Source organism: Nuphar pumila, chromosome 13 (assembly GCF_984573655.1).
Source record: "Nuphar pumila chromosome 13, dmNupPumi1.hap1.1, whole genome shotgun sequence".
NCBI lineage: Eukaryota > Viridiplantae > Streptophyta > Magnoliopsida > Nymphaeales > Nymphaeaceae > Nuphar > Nuphar pumila.
This window is the reverse complement of record NC_143261.1, coordinates 95,051,517-95,067,282: the sequence shown is the minus strand read 5'-3', so window position 1 is coordinate 95,067,282 and position 15,766 is coordinate 95,051,517. Positions and strand designations below refer to the sequence as shown.

Below are 15,766 nucleotides of genomic sequence, written 5' to 3'. Positions count from 1 at the left end.
CAGGCAACTGAAGGATACACTTGCTGCAAAAGAGACCGAAATGAGTTTGTTGAAGAAAACACTTGCTACAAAGGAGACCGAAATGAGTATGTTGAAGGAAACAATTCCTGCAATATCTCTGGCCATTATACAACATTAAGTTGCAATAATAGAAAACTACGTCAAGATGTGCGACTACAAGTACAACTGAGAGATTTAGGGCAGTGATTTTTGTTTTTTATTGTTTTGTAAATCATTGAAATGAAGTTATAATTGATACCTCATACCTATCATTTTGAAGTTTGAGTTTAAAAGAAATTTTGCAGTTTATAATTTATGCAAAGTTATTACATTTTTCATGCAAAATAACTTAAGTATTTGCAAGGTTTTGAGGTTCGAGTCTAAAAGAAATTTCATAATTTTTGTATGTAAAGTTTTTATATTTTTTATGCAAAGTAACTCAAGTATTTGCGAGGTTTTGAGGTACGAGTTTAAAAGAAATTTCATAATTTTTTTATGCAAAGTAACTCAAGTATTTGTGAGGTTTTGAGATTTGAGTCTAAAAGAAATTTTGTAGTTTTTTTATGCAAAGTTATTGTATTTTTTATGTGAAATAACTCAAGTATTTGCAAGGTTTTAAGGTTCGAGTCTAAAAGAAATTTTGCAGTTTTTTATGCGAAGTAACTCTAATATTTGTGAAGTTTTGAGGTTCGAGTTTGAAAGAAAGTTTACATATTTTTATGCAAATTTCACCTTTTTTTATGTAAAGTAACTTAAGTATTTATGAGGTTTTGAGTTTTGAGTCTAAAAAAATCATAAAATTATCATAAAATCTGTCAAATTTAAATTTAAAACATCATCCAGAAATAAAATAACATTCATACATTCATCTCAATATCTTCATCTGAAAATATTATCAAATTCACCCCACGGTTCGTCATTATCTGCCTCCTTAGTTGTAGCTTTTTTTTTTGTTTCGAACATTGTCGCTCTCTTTTGTGTGAATGTTACTATCATAAAATCAATTTGCACTTCCTTTGCCTTTCCCAACTGCAAAGCTTTTGTTTGTACGACCTTTGCCACCAACGGAGTGTATTCTTTTAGCGATTCTAATAGCCCTATATTTTCCATTGGTTGTGCTATTGTGGTTTAATATAACTTAGCAGTGTTTGATCTGGTTGACTATGCTATTGTAGTTTTCATTGCCTTTTTTGCTTTGGTCATTGCCTTTTCCACTTCGGCGATTCAAATTTCATAACTTGCTTGTAGTAAGCAATCATTTGTTTTCTATCGTTTCTGATATCAGCCTGACAAAAGGGTTTATGTTCGTTATAAAAACAACTATCAGCCTTTTGATGCTTATCATAAACAAAACATTTAAACACGTACTTGGGTAAAATTCTCCCATGTTCCCTGCCCTAAGAGTGACATATAGGCGATCACAAAAAGACCACAATCTTTCTTGTAACAATTATAATCCAAGTCAACAACATGTAAAAAAAATAATTTAATTAATAAACATATAAGCAAAGTACTTGTTATCTTGTTGAGGGATATCATCTGCAAGTATGACCGCCTAATTGGTGAAATAGACGTAGTTCATAAATCCTGTATAAAAATGACTCTATAACAAAACATTAAACCTACTGAGTACAAGAAAACAATCTTATTATTGTTAACTAGGTAATGATAACTTACTATGTTGATGACATTATCAAGTGTGCAAGTTATAGTGTGAAGTGAATTGTATAGTGTAAAAATTTTTGCTTTCAGGTCCATTTGCCAAAGAACCCAATCAGTTGTCAGAAAATCAAAGCTTTAAAATAAATCAAGATTAAAAAACAACTTGGGCACCCATAATTTCAGTTTGGAGATACCTTGTCAACTTCAAACAAAATGTAAAGCAAGGATTCATCGTCCAAGCATGTAATTGTTCCCTCATGCATGGGAGTTGTGAGCAATTGTTGTGACCGGTCAACATAGACAAGTTAGCATTTTTATTTTGAGTAGTACTACAACAGAAACAAAAGGTTGCACTTACTCACAAAGAAATAAGGATTAAGGTAAATCGTCTTTGGCATATTTTCTCCCTTTCTCGTGAAGCGATTGTGTTTTACTTGAAGTCTTTTTTTGAATCTTGTTAAATACTACATATGTAGTACATATATGTTATATTGAAATGAGTATATATACAAAAGAACAAATGAGCAAACGTGCAAACTTCACACTTACATCACTTTCCATCCAAGTTTCTTCATCAAAATCAATTTTTTTATCCTTGCCAGTCTCCTCCACACACTGCATATCATGTATCTTAAGCATAACAGCTGGCGCTGAGGATGGGGCTTTATAGGGTTGATGTATGTCATGTCTCCCTTTTCCTTTTGTTGTCCTTGTATTCATTGTGAACTACCTAAGATATACATACAACATATAAGACATTAGAGTTGTTCATTAACAAAGACTACATAAATGCAAAGGAAAACTAATGAATACAAATGGCATAATAAACTAACAAATAAATGTATGATTTAATGTGTTTCCGCCTGTTGTGACCAAGCTCACAAAAAATACTGCACTTTTATGACACCACATCCTTGTCTGTTATCCATAACTTTTTCTTAGGGCACCCTGGTTTAGAACCCACATTTGGTGGTAAGGGGGAGTAGGGTTCAAAGGCACATTATCTGCCATCAACATGATTGGATAACTATTATAAGTAGCATGATACGAATCAATAGTGTACCATTTATTGTAGTATTCATTTGATTAGTTGCCTTCGTACATAATACGTGTGATCACATGTTTGCATGAAATCTCGCTAACCTACCACTCTCTACATCTGCACTTTTGACTCGTGAGATTAACAACGTAACCAAAATCTTGATCGTGAGCTTTATATCAGTGCTCGAGGCAATGCACTATTGCACACATAGTCTTTGTGCATCTTTCTTACCTCTCTCAAGCTTTTTTTTTACGTTGGGCACCACAAAAATTCCTTATTTGTTCATAAAGTTTCAACTACATGAGATGAAGCTTTTCAATAAGAGGAATCAAGGGCTTGTCACACATTATGAGAAACCACGCATTGAAACTCTCTATTACATTAGAGGTTAAGCACCCGTACCTTTTAGCTGGAAACCCACTCTTATCTCAATGTTTCTTTGCAACATCTTTTGTAACATATATGTGTGTATCTCCACATTGCTCATCGATCTTGTCAAGAAAGCATATGCACTAAGTTGTCGTGGTTGCTCTAGCTGAACTCCACCAAAGTGGTACAAGTGATAGACCAAAAACAGTTTTAAAGTTGTTCGTCAAGTGCTTCATGCAATATCCAACATGACAATTAGGTCATACGAGGGGGATATCATATTGTAGCCTTATGTATCTATCTGAGATGAGTGTCAACCATTGTTTAGCTTTAGGGTTCTCAACATTGTAGTGATCTATTTATCACTTTACGTGCGACAAAAATCATGCCCATGAGTCCTTCAACTCCCTATCTACAACTGCAAAGGCAACAAAAAATATTTGACTACAAGGATCAATATTATGGGTCAACAACAATATACTCATGCATTTTTCTTTTAAGAATGTGTCATCTAGCAGAAGAACTGAAGGGAATTATTTAATAAACCCATCAATACATAGATAGAAAGATAAGAACATGCACATAAATCAATTTTGTGTATTAGTCTCAATGACCGCCTTCGATCCTCGGCTAATCATCTTTAAATGATAGCAATAGGCAAAAAGCATCATGAAAGAGTCTTCAAATGAACCATATACCTCCACCCTGCCTACTTCTTGTAGACGCCATGCGTGTTTATAACTAGGCTCCACATATTCCTCATGACTTATGGCATTCATGATTTCTCTTGGAGTCATCTTCGGCTTATCGTGCAATCGTCTGTGAATAACATGTGAAACCCACTTGGAAGACATGTTTTTCACTACTAGGTTGCCCAATGATCCACTGCATGTATGCTCGCTTTGATACTTCTTCACTTGAAAGAACATTGCTCCCCGCACCTTAGTACAATTGATCCTCCAGGTGCAATCAATTTTAGTTTGCAGGTTCTTTTGTGTGCATACGACAATTACTTTATTATTGTAGCGCTTCTTGAATTTTGTTTTATAGTTGTTCCTCGTCACATGATCTTTTAAAAATTTATGGCAATGACCAACATCATTAAACCTTTTGTCGAAAGCAATTTCTCAATCATTGGACTTTGTTGACAGCCACTGAAATTGTTTACAATTGTCAAGTCTTTCCTGATGCAGTTGTTCATACAAATGATATGCCTCTGCATCAAAGAATGCTAATTGCTCTTTCATGAAAGAGAACATATCCATCGGGAACCTGGTAAACCCTAAACATTAGCATATAAACCTAAAATATTTTTAAAGATCAACCAATGCTCTCAAAACTCACACAATATAACAATGTGTGGGCTTCTTAGAAGTCATTTGTGCACCATTGCTGGGATGCAAATCAATATAACTAGGGTGCCCAAGTGGTGCCACGTCCTCTCTAGTGATCCTCTGTTGATGTACACCCTCAACTGTTTATGAAAGTTCTTCATTGTCTGCAGGTCCAACATCTATATTCATAATCAGTTTGGACAATTGCATGTTCTCTACTTGTACAACATTACTATCATTTATTACTTGGGACAATTGCATGTTTGGTTAATCAACATCATTCATTATTTGGGACAGTTTGATGTTGGACAATACATTGACCTCGATAGATTATTCTACATCCCTTTCAACTACTTCTTGTTGCACTATGCGAACTAGTAAGTAAACGACACCACTAAATAACATCATTTCTACATCATCATCGTCAAAAACATCTACTCATCTTGCTTCATCACCTATGAACAATGAATATATATACCGAAGGCTGATTTACTCTTCACTCAATCCTATTTTTTAGACAACCTAGGCACTAATTCATTAAAGCTAATGTTTTTGGGACCACTAAAGATCTTCAACTATGATCATCAATGACACGATAGTACACTTTAGCAAATATTGAAGTCATTTTAACTACCTACACTAACACATGAAATATACGATATCTATTGAGAATAAAATGCATACAACAACCACTCTACAAAACCAACTACTCATATTAACACCTTATGCACGGTCAACACAAGCCTCAATACATATACAAAAAAATAAAAAATCATATAATAATAGACAAGCATCTTCAAAGAAGCGACAATATTAATTTTTATGGATAAAGCATCTTTAAAGTAAACACAGATCTTCAAAACAAAAATATTATATTCTTTCAAGAAAAAAAACCCCTAAACTATATGTGAGGCAGGAATTTTGGGGTCCATAGGTTGGGGACCACAAAGAACTCACATTTCAATCTAACAAGAGAAGTCGATGGAAAGAATAATGTAGCCTCATCGAAATCACCAGAAAAGTCATTAGAGATAAGAAAAACTAAAAAATTGCGCATAGGATATTTTGGGGACCTCAGGTTGGGGACCACGAAGAACCCTAGATTTTGTTCTTAAAAAGAAACAAAATTTTTAAGATGTTGGTACCAGGTCAAAAATAACCCAAAGCAAAAATAACCCTGATCTAGATCTGGTACCAACATCTTAAACGCAGGAAAAAATGCACATTTTAAAATTTAAAACACATTCGTAGATTTTTTATGACATTATTTCATTTTGTATGCGAAGTAACTTAGGTATTTGTGTAGTTTCTCAGTTCGAGTTTAAAAGAAATTTCACAGATTTTTTTATATGAATTCATGTATTTTTATGTGAAGTAACTCAAGTATTTGCGATGTTTGAAGGTTTGAGTTTAAAAGAAAGTTTGCTTGCACATATTTTATGCGGCATTATTACATTTTTATGAGAGGTAACACAAGTATTTGTGAGGTTTGACAGTTTAAGTTAAAAAAAAATCCACAAATTTTTTATGCAACATTATTACATTTTTTATGCGAGGTATGTCAATTATTTATGATGTTTGCAGGTTAGAGTTAAAAAAAATTATAGATTTTTTATGCAATGTTATTACATTTTTATGCAACATAACTCAAGTATTTGTGATGTTTGTAAGTTCGAGTTAAAAAAAAACACATAGATTTTTTTATCCGACGTTATTACATTTTTTATGTGAGGTAACTCAAGTATTTATGATGTTTGGCGGTTCGAGTTAAAAAAAAACTTCACAGATTTTTTATGAGAATTTAGAAATTTTTTATGTGAAGTAACTCAAGTATTTGTGATGTTTGTTGTTTCTAGTTTAAAAGAAAGTTTGCTCGCACTTATTTTATATGGATTTGGTAAATTATTAATGCGTAATAACTCAGGTATTTGCGAGGTTGGAGTTTTCGGTGGAGACAGAAGAAATTCACATATGGAAGAAATTCACATCGAAAATGATAGGTGTGAAGCTAAAAAGGTCAAAAAATATTTGTATTTGCGAATTTGGACAACAAACATTTAAATTTTTTTAAGGCTTTTCAAGAAATGTGTCATTTTTGTCCTACAATATGGTTATTTTTTGTTTAGATAATCCAAAGAAAAAAACCATAATATAAGGGGAAAGCCTTTTCTATCACCGACCACACATGGTGGTCTTCAGTTGGTAAAACTCTTGAGGTCTCCTTACCCACAGCAGAATACACCCAGCTTCGACCTTGCAGTAAGGGATGTCGACCATGAGTTTCGAACTTGTAAAAACTCATCAACTTGGTGACATTCACAAGATGCCTTTACCATATGAGTTATGTAACCAAACTGTATTTTTCTTGCCTTGCCTTCCTTTCTTAATTTTGGAGGGCTCCAAAGTCCTGACATCCAAACCAACTTCAACGAGGCTCCTACTAAGTTTTTCTAGATCCAATCATCCAACCTGCTTGAAATTTTGAATCATGATATCCGTTTCAACTCTTCCCATTTGACCAAAACTTGCTCCTACTGCAGTTTTTTCCAGAGGAATTGAATTCCATAAATGGAGGAATCCTATTCCTCTAAAAATATGGGTTGCATAAGTTGGGGTTAGTCAGACCCATAGGAGAGTATAATGAGTAGAGAATAGTTACATATCAGGCAAAGTCTCAAGGTTTGTCTTTCCATACACTATCTTGTTCCATAAAATTCCATTGAGCAATGCTGCAAGCACAAAAATCCTAATCTTCATCTATCCAAACACACTAGATGTGATCCAAATTCCAAAAGTTATGTCCATATCCATTCCAAATTGCCTAGGAATTGATAGTTTTTGAAATCACATTTGATTTTTTTTCATACCTCACTTGTGAGCTTCGTTTCCAACAAGCTCCAAAATTGAGTTAGCATCAAGTTCAATAGATTGATTGGGTCAGCCCACCGGATCTCGATTTATGGACATGTTATTCATAAATATTGCATGGTTGGACATGAAATCAATATTTCCTTGTTGGGCATTCCCTACATTTGATGGAGCTTCAAATTTTTTTATTTACACAGAGAAAATGCCCCCAAAAAAAACCTAGTCACACTGGCTCTGCTTGTCGTACTTACAGTCATTGACCTGACATCGTAAAACTACGTCGGCTTACCCCTTGCCCCCAAGGAGTCGCCATGCTTCGGTTTGTGCAAGAGGTGACACCCATGAGATTTGAACATAGACCGCCTGCCTAGCGGCCTAGGCCCCATCCCACTATGCCAAACGCCTTTGGGGCTAAAAAATTATTGGAATGCAAGCATAACTGGTGAGATTTGAACCATATACGTCAAACACAAATCACCAACACCTTACCCACTTGATTAAAACCTCTTTTTGCGAGGGAGCTCTCTTTTTGCGAGGGAGCTCTCTTTTTTTGCGAGGGAGCTCTTTTTTTGCGAGGGAGCTCAAGCTTGAAAAGTAAACTTACATTCAAGAGTTCCAACTTTGATGCCTAAATCCAAATGAGATGACAAATTCGGGAGTTAGCTTCCTAAAACTTGAATTACTATAAAAAAATAACCATAGCTCTGACCAACTTGTTAATGTCTAAAACTGACAACTCCATGGCATTGCTCAGGTCCCCTATGCCTCCTATGTCACCAGTAATCTCCACGTTCTTACTCTTGTTTGAAGGCATGTCACCTTGGTTTGGTTGTGAAATAGCCTCCTTTGCTTGCAATTGTTTATCTGCAAAACCTCCTCTTCTACTTGAACACCGTCTAGCTCTTCATTGTCTTTTGTATTATGGATATCGATCACATCATTATCCAACACATGAAATCTATTGGATATTCTATGTTGATCAACAAGGGACTCCCTCTGCTTCTAAATCTTTTGTTGTATCGTCTACCAATCATTCTTACTCTTATTAGTCTGCATTTAAGGTTTATTATGGTATTTAAGACAGACCCCTTCTTTATGATAAATTGAACCACAAGCTGAGCAAAAAGAAATTATGCCTTCAAAACTCAACTGTGGTTGACGATTAAAGGACGACGATACGACGAAATACTCTTGGGGCTTCCAATTATTTCAAAAACTATTTTGGTTCCTTCATTTTGACACCCAATGACATGGCAGGGTATGGTTTCATGAGACTTAGCGATGCTGGTGGGAATGGTTTGGAATCTCATTTCAAGTTGGAGGATATTAAGAACGCAGTTTGGTCCTTACCGATTGGCAAATCCTTGAGCTTGGATGGTTTTGCAATTGAATTTTTTTCAGATTCAATTAGGAATATATAAAAGAAGACTTATTACAAATGCTTCGAGAGTTTTACTCAAATGCAAAGATATCGGGCATCGTGGGTATGTAGATCTGCCCTTATTCTCATACCCAAAGAGCCACAAGCGAAAGACATTAGTAGATTTTGAACCATTTCTTTGGTGGACACATGTTTCAAGATTATCACAAAACTATAGGGCATAAGGTTAAAATTAGTTATCAACCAACTAGGTGTACATGTTTCAAAATTTTATTTGGAATGGCAACATGAAAGGGTGGTCTACTTTAGTTCATTGGGGATGTCATTGCGCAATGTGTGGATGTTGGTGGCCTTGGGCTGCACCACCTTCTTGCAAAATGGTTGTGGGTTGTTTACAAAATGGAAGGAAGGAAGGTTGTCCACAATATTTTCAAAAAAAAATACGATTTAGTGGAATGGGGTGAAAACGTATAAGATGGAATTGGGGTTTGGGTATATGGAAGGGTTGGATGATGGTTATTGAGTTTTGTTGTTTCCTGAAAATCATTGTTGCTAATGGAAGTAGCACCCTCTTTTGGCATGATGTATGGATGAGAGAGCGATCACAAAAGGAGGCATATCTTCTTATATACCATGCTGCTAGTAAAAATATTGCAGAGTGCATGAAAACTTGTCATCATCCACCAATGAATGAGAGATAGTATTAAGAAGAGATCCAACTGATGATGTCTTTCAACAATGGACCCTTCTCATTGATGAATTAGCTAGCTCCTCCTTGACATTGACACAGAGAACTACTGACCAACTACTTTGGATGTAATCAAAGGATGGAGTCTTTTTCACATCCTCGTTTGACACTACATTATCAGTACCTACAATGCAATGACTGCCCATGGGAAGAAGGTGGGTTACTTTTGCAAGGTTCATTAACAGGATAGATCATTCTGCAGGAAAAAATGAAAATAGAAATCAAACTTAAGCAATTGGGTTTTCAATTGTTAAGAAGATGTTCCCCATGCCATAGAAGCGAGAAATAGACCCAACACATTTTTTGAGACTGTGATTTCATGAGATTTTTAGTATGGATGGAGCAGAACCATCGTATTTTTGTGGTTTTGTCGGCTTGAAAATTAGTATGGATGGAGCAGAACCATCGTATTTTCGTAAGTATCAGCAGCAACCCGGATCACATCCTCGAGCAACTAAGATGGGATCTCACTTGCAGGGCACGTAGGAAGTCGCCTGACCAATCTATTCTTTGGATCAATCAAACAGAATTATCTGCTAGACCTGTTGCCATTTTGTTTTGTTGACATTTTTTAATTATTTTGTTTTTGGGGATATTTTATTTTTTCTTCTGCCCCTCGGCCTAAGCATGATACCTCATCACTCACCAAATCTGTATCGTTTTATCATTTAAATGCATATCTTATTCTCTAACCAAAAAAAAAAGCGGTGATTAAACATCAAGCTATTTTTCCAATTTTAACACCAAATTCTTTAATGCATGTTACCGAAGTATTTGTAGTGTAATCATAGATGATTATCTTATGTGGCACTCATCTCACCGATTTAGCTGTTGTTTGGGAGGAGTTGGAGGTAGTAGATATTTTAGGCTGAGAAACAGCCAACTCCAACTCCTTCAAAATACTCATTTGAACTCCTCTTAAAAAGATAGAGGTATTTGCAATTCCTTGAATTACAAGGATTCTGGTAGGTTCCTAAATTTTCAATGGTTCAAAATTTTTATCCAATTTACCTCGGTAAATCTTATATTTTTGTATTTTACCTCAATAAACAATAAAATTTTACCTCAGTAAATCCTAAATTTTCATATATATATATATATATATATTATGTATATAACACATTATATATGTATACATTACATCACATATATAGGCCAAGCTAAGGGCCTATTTTATAGTCCCTAGTACAACCCAAATACCATGCTACCGATTCCCAAATCTGAAGTAGTTAAAAGCCGTATGCATCAATATCCTGCGTTATCACCTTCAAAGAAGTAACTCCCGTTGATTTCCCAGTGCGACCACATCTGACGAGGGTGTCGCCTTTGCCTATTGCTCACGATCCTCCAGAGTCTCTCACCTTGGAACCTGAAGACTCCCCCGATCCCAAGTCCAAGATGCCTTAGGGCCCTTCATGTCCCCACCGTTCTCCATCCGGGGCATTTCCGATTATAAGGGGGATACAAATTGCTGTAAACAATAGGCTTCAGCTACACGGACTCGTCTTTCATAGCCTATTATTACATCTTGCTAGATCGAGATCTTCGAAACCCAGAAATTAAAATTTTAAAACCATCTTGTTTTTTCCCGTTTTCTCTTTCCCTTTTCTGTGGAAGGAAAAAAACCGCTATTCTCTTTCCAGTTGTGCGATGCTCTTCGGAAAGATCACATCTTCCTGCCGATTCTTCGATACCCACTTCGATTTTCGCCTCCCCATTCCGATTTCTGGGGTTTCTTCGAAGAAATCTCGCGTGCCCATCTCGGGATTTTGATTCCGAAGGCGTCGATAAGCCATGGAATCCTTGCCCGTCATCGTGGATATCAGTTCCTCCGACGATGAAAAGGATCGCCGGAGTCCCCTGATCGATTGGCTCTCTGTCCTCCTCGACGGCCGGGTCGTTTCGGACAACGTGGTGGTCGTTGGAGAGTTGCCTCCTTGCTCGCTCAGCAAGCAGAAGCAGGGTGGCTCGGACGACGAATTCATATGCTACTCTTTGAATCAGAAGCAAAGTTGCCCGCTGAAGGCTGTGAGTGATCCCGACGACGATTGCTTGATTCTGGAGGGTGATCCCGAGAAGCCAGAGGCGATCATGGAGAAGAGTTGCGATGGCTCGGATGATTTGGTTGTCGTCAGCGAGAAAGGGCCGGTAGGATTTCTTCTTAAGTTCCAGTTTTCGATCGATTCCAGAAAGTGGGTTTTGCTAGAAAACAAATGATTGGTGCTCTCTTTTCGAAATTCGAATGCATGTTGCCTTTTTGCGTCGCGTTTTGGGATTTCATCTCTTTGGACGTGTTGATTTTTCTGATTTTCCTCCCTCTTTTGATAATGGGTTTTAGACTTCCCAGTTGCATTTTAGTTGTCTAGTTGCTATTTTCGTGCCTGTTATTCTCTGAAGAATTTATAATGACTTTTCATTATATGAACTATATTACGATGGTAGGGATTGCTGCGCTTACTCTCATCATCTATTAAATTCCACAAAAAAGATGCATATTGATGTCTTCTTGCTTATTGTTCGAATTTGTGTGAAAAAGTTTCAGTATCTTGTGTGTGATTAATGCATCGTGCTCATTCTCTGGAGCTATTGTTATCATTATGTTGACAATTTTTTTTGGGATAAGTCGTGCTTTTGGGTCGAGCATGTATTTGAATGCAGAAAGTTGGGGGAAGAGAAATGCGTCTGTTTTTCAATAGAAGCCAAGTCATTACAGTGATCATTTACCAGGTGTGGCATATACTAATTGCTTGTGAGGATTTCACTAGAAGATGGCAGTCTTGGAATCTATCCTGCCTGCCCATTCTCTGCAGCAAGTGATATCATTATGTTGACAAATTTTACTGGCAGAACTCATGCTTTTGAGTGGAACGTGTATTTGAATGTGAAACGTTTGGGAAAAAAGAAATGCATCTGTTTTTGGATAGAAAGTTAGAAACTAGGGCATCAGAATGATCGTCTACCAGGTGTGGCATATACTTATTGCTTGTGGGGATTTCACTAGAAGATGGTAGTCACCGAAGCTATTTCGTGTGGTGTTTGAAATTGTCACTGGGGGTTTGTGAACATGTCTCCTAGAAGCCCTAGATTTTAGTTATTTTGTTTTTTCCACATCTTGAGATCTATGTTACATAGCATCGGACTCAGATGCTGAAAATACGAACCTGACAAAATGGCTGAAAACATTAAATAAAATATTGGCCTATAAGGTAGGCATCACTGAAACCTTTGTTTCTTTTTGTTTTGAAAACATGGAATCAACTACATTTAATTATTGTGCGACAACCTAAACATGATTGCAGATACATAAACATTGAGATTGATGGTTGGACTGCTCCTTATGCAATCAAATGACCATTTTCCCTATCTCAGGGATACAGCACGACAATGGTTACATCATCTCCTGCATGCAGGTGTGGCAGGCTTGGAAGACATGCATAAAGTTGGGAAGCCCTAATTCATGGAACTATGCCAAGCTTGAATAGAGGTTCTTAAGAAGGTGGGTGTATTTCATACATCAATAGAATAAGCCTCGAAGACAGCTGAATCTGACAAAGTGACAAGCATACCGGAAGTTGTAGATCCAGGTCACAATGATGGATCAGAGTCATCAGACTATCCTCAATAAATTTGTATGACTAAATTCATAAGGGAGTTTATTTGTCAACAAAGTGCTTCATTAACCTTAAAAATCTCTCAATTTGCCTATGGTTTTCTATTCCTGCCTCTTATTATGTTTTTTTTTTCTGTCCTGTTTATCCCCTTTAGTTGACGTCCCACTAGTCAACCAAGCTGAAATAACTGGAGCAAGTGGCCACATAAAAGCAGTGCCAACGTCCAGTTTTCATAATAGGACCAAAAAATATTGGTCGTCAACATTTTCTCTTTATCTCAAGAAGTCAGTTGCCAATGTCATCCTCATATGATCTTGATATGAGTATTTTCTCACACATGCACGGATACACACATGTGCATGTGCACTATTATTTGATCTCAATCACGTGTGCACACAGTCCCACTTACATGCTTGTATCACATGATTATTTGATCATTTTGTATTTTGCAATTTGGTTTTTCATACTAATTGTTTTTGGTATTCTATTCATGTGAGATGATGCTGATTTATTCATGTTCATGTGTAGGTGGCCTGCAGAGACTTCCCTCATGCAAGGCATTTGTGTGTTAAGTTTCCTTTCAAGACATCACCACATGAGAAATACTGTGATTTAGTATGGTCTCTTGCTATGAACCTGTTCTTCTAATTTGGTTTTTTCTGCATTGAATTTGATTTACTGTTTCTCCTACTTTTATTTGTGACAATCTGCAACAGTGTCATTGCTATGTCTGTGACACACGTGCTCCATGTGCTTACTGGGGTACTGGTGGTTCTCTTGTTGACCATTGCCACTCTTCTGGTGATGAAGAGAAATGGAGAACCCAAAGGAAGAAGTTCAAATTAGGATATCTCCCCTCTGCAGCTTCATTTAAGTCTGTTGGCCTCTCCATGGCTTCAACTGTGTGTAATTCTGGATCCTCGCTTTCACCATCTCAGTGTGAAAGTGTGAAGTCAGTTCCACTACAATCCCCTGTCTCCAGATCAAATCAGCAAATCTCTTTACCTTCCGGTAAATTTTCAGCACATGTTCCAAGCATCATAAGCCGCAAACGCTATCTCGAGTCACCATTCAACAACAGTAGGAATGGGTTTTCTCAGTTCAGGTGGAATGCAAATGAGTTATCTCAGAGGGTCCCACATACTACACCAAGCAGGCTGGAGGAATACTATCCTTCCCGATTTGCACCTGTTGTTACTACAAATACTGCTGCAACAACCATTCAAGCCACAAATTATCCACATAATTACCAACAGACAGTGGCATCCATCTCACAAAGAAACCATCAACCTTCGCTAATGCCATCTGAGGACTTTCACCTTAGTAGAGTAGAGGATTTCCTTTTAGGTGATGTTTCGGTCTTGGATAACTCACATAACCTCTGCTTGATTGGCAGCTGCACCGATGTCTCGCAGGCTTTCTACTCAAGTGGCAGCAATTACCATGCAAGTAACCCTCCTTCAATGCCTAATCTCACATATGCGTGCTCATTGTCAGCTTCCACCACATCAGGCTTTGGATCTTCCGTTGCTTCTTCTCAATTGCACTCGATCATGCATGTTGTCAACAACCAGACTCTGCTTGCCAGCGTGCTAGACCCACCAGGATTCAGCTCTAGTTGGTTAAATGATCCAGCATTGCTTGCATCTCCATCTGTGGATCCTGATCTTCCATATCTAGATCTACTGGGGACAGTAGATGTTGCGGTGTCTGATCCATGTGGCCCCAGGATGACAACTGGTACTTTGGAGTCTCCAGTAGAAGCTTGTCTATTCCAGTCGGAGCCAGCTACTAGAGATCTGGTGATACCACAACTGGACTATGTCCTGCCTGGGTCACTGGTCGACCCAGCTATTATTGGGTTGGATACAGAAAGCCTATGGTGATTGAATGACCTATACACTGGTATTCTCATGAAATCCATTATTGGCTTCATCTGAAATCCAGGTATTCCTCTACACGTTTTCCTTACTCTTGCTGGTTCTAATTTTCTCTTTGGATTTACATTAGGTCAATGGAAGGATTTTGTAAATAAATTGGATGCTGGATGCTTTGAAATCCCTCTGAAGGGATTTTGACTTGGGGTTTGATGTGTATAGATTGACCGGTTCTGAAGGCATGACACTTCATGTTGACATGAAATACTCAACTGCTACTATCGATACAACTGTACAGAGATTTGTCAATGACAGTAGATCCTTGAGTTCAGGTCATCAAAATGTACATGATTTCTTTGCCAAGAAACAGATTGTCAACTTTGGAAAGGATTTTGGTTTCCTTGTTCACTTGATTCCTGTACTGTATATATGCCCAGGGTGTTGGTTTGCAGGGATATTTCAGGTTTAACTGGTGAACTGGCAAACTCAAATTTGTCACACCAGTAAATTGATAAAGAAACCTTGATATTATGGTCATTGTTGATGTTAGAGGTAATAGAATTGTCCCTGGTTTTGATTTCCATGCTTCTGAAATCATTCAAGTTATCACTCCCTCTTTTATGGTTGTTGATAAGTGTCAGACTGGGTAGCAATGAAGGCTAAATAGTTACTGTTCTGTAACCTTTTGCATAAAGCAGTGACATAATTGCATATAAGAATCCATTAAGCTATTATCCTTTTTTTTCGTTTTTGTTTATTGGATAGCCATGCTGCCAGGCCTCGGGTCAGGTTTGAGCTGTTGACCTTTTTAGGAGTAGGCATAAACCTCTACTTTTAAATGGTAACACTTCAATTATTTTTTCCATTAAAGGAT

General features: G+C 37.1%; 1 protein-coding gene across 3 annotated transcripts; it reads left to right on the top strand.

Moving 5' to 3' along the window:
- Positions 1 to 10,707: 10,707 nt before the first annotated feature.
- Positions 10,708 to 15,473, top strand: LOC149819290 (uncharacterized). 3 transcript variants are annotated; one of them, XR_016427228.1, is made up of 4 exons: positions 10,708 to 11,552; positions 13,544 to 13,630; positions 13,732 to 14,962; positions 15,026 to 15,473. XR_016427228.1 is itself a non-coding variant. In XM_089984908.1 (4 exons), the coding sequence occupies exons 1-3, from the start codon at positions 11,199 to 11,201 to the stop codon at positions 14,899 to 14,901; spliced, it is 1,611 nt and encodes a 536-aa protein (XP_089841034.1). In that variant the 5' UTR covers positions 10,708 to 11,198; the 3' UTR covers positions 14,902 to 14,920; positions 15,026 to 15,473. The 3 variants fall into 3 exon arrangements, 2 of the variants coding, with proteins under 2 accessions (XP_089841034.1, XP_089841033.1); XM_089984908.1 differs by having other exon boundaries at positions 13,732 to 14,920; XM_089984907.1 differs by having other exon boundaries at positions 13,732 to 15,473.
- Positions 15,474 to 15,766: the final 293 nt, after the last annotated feature.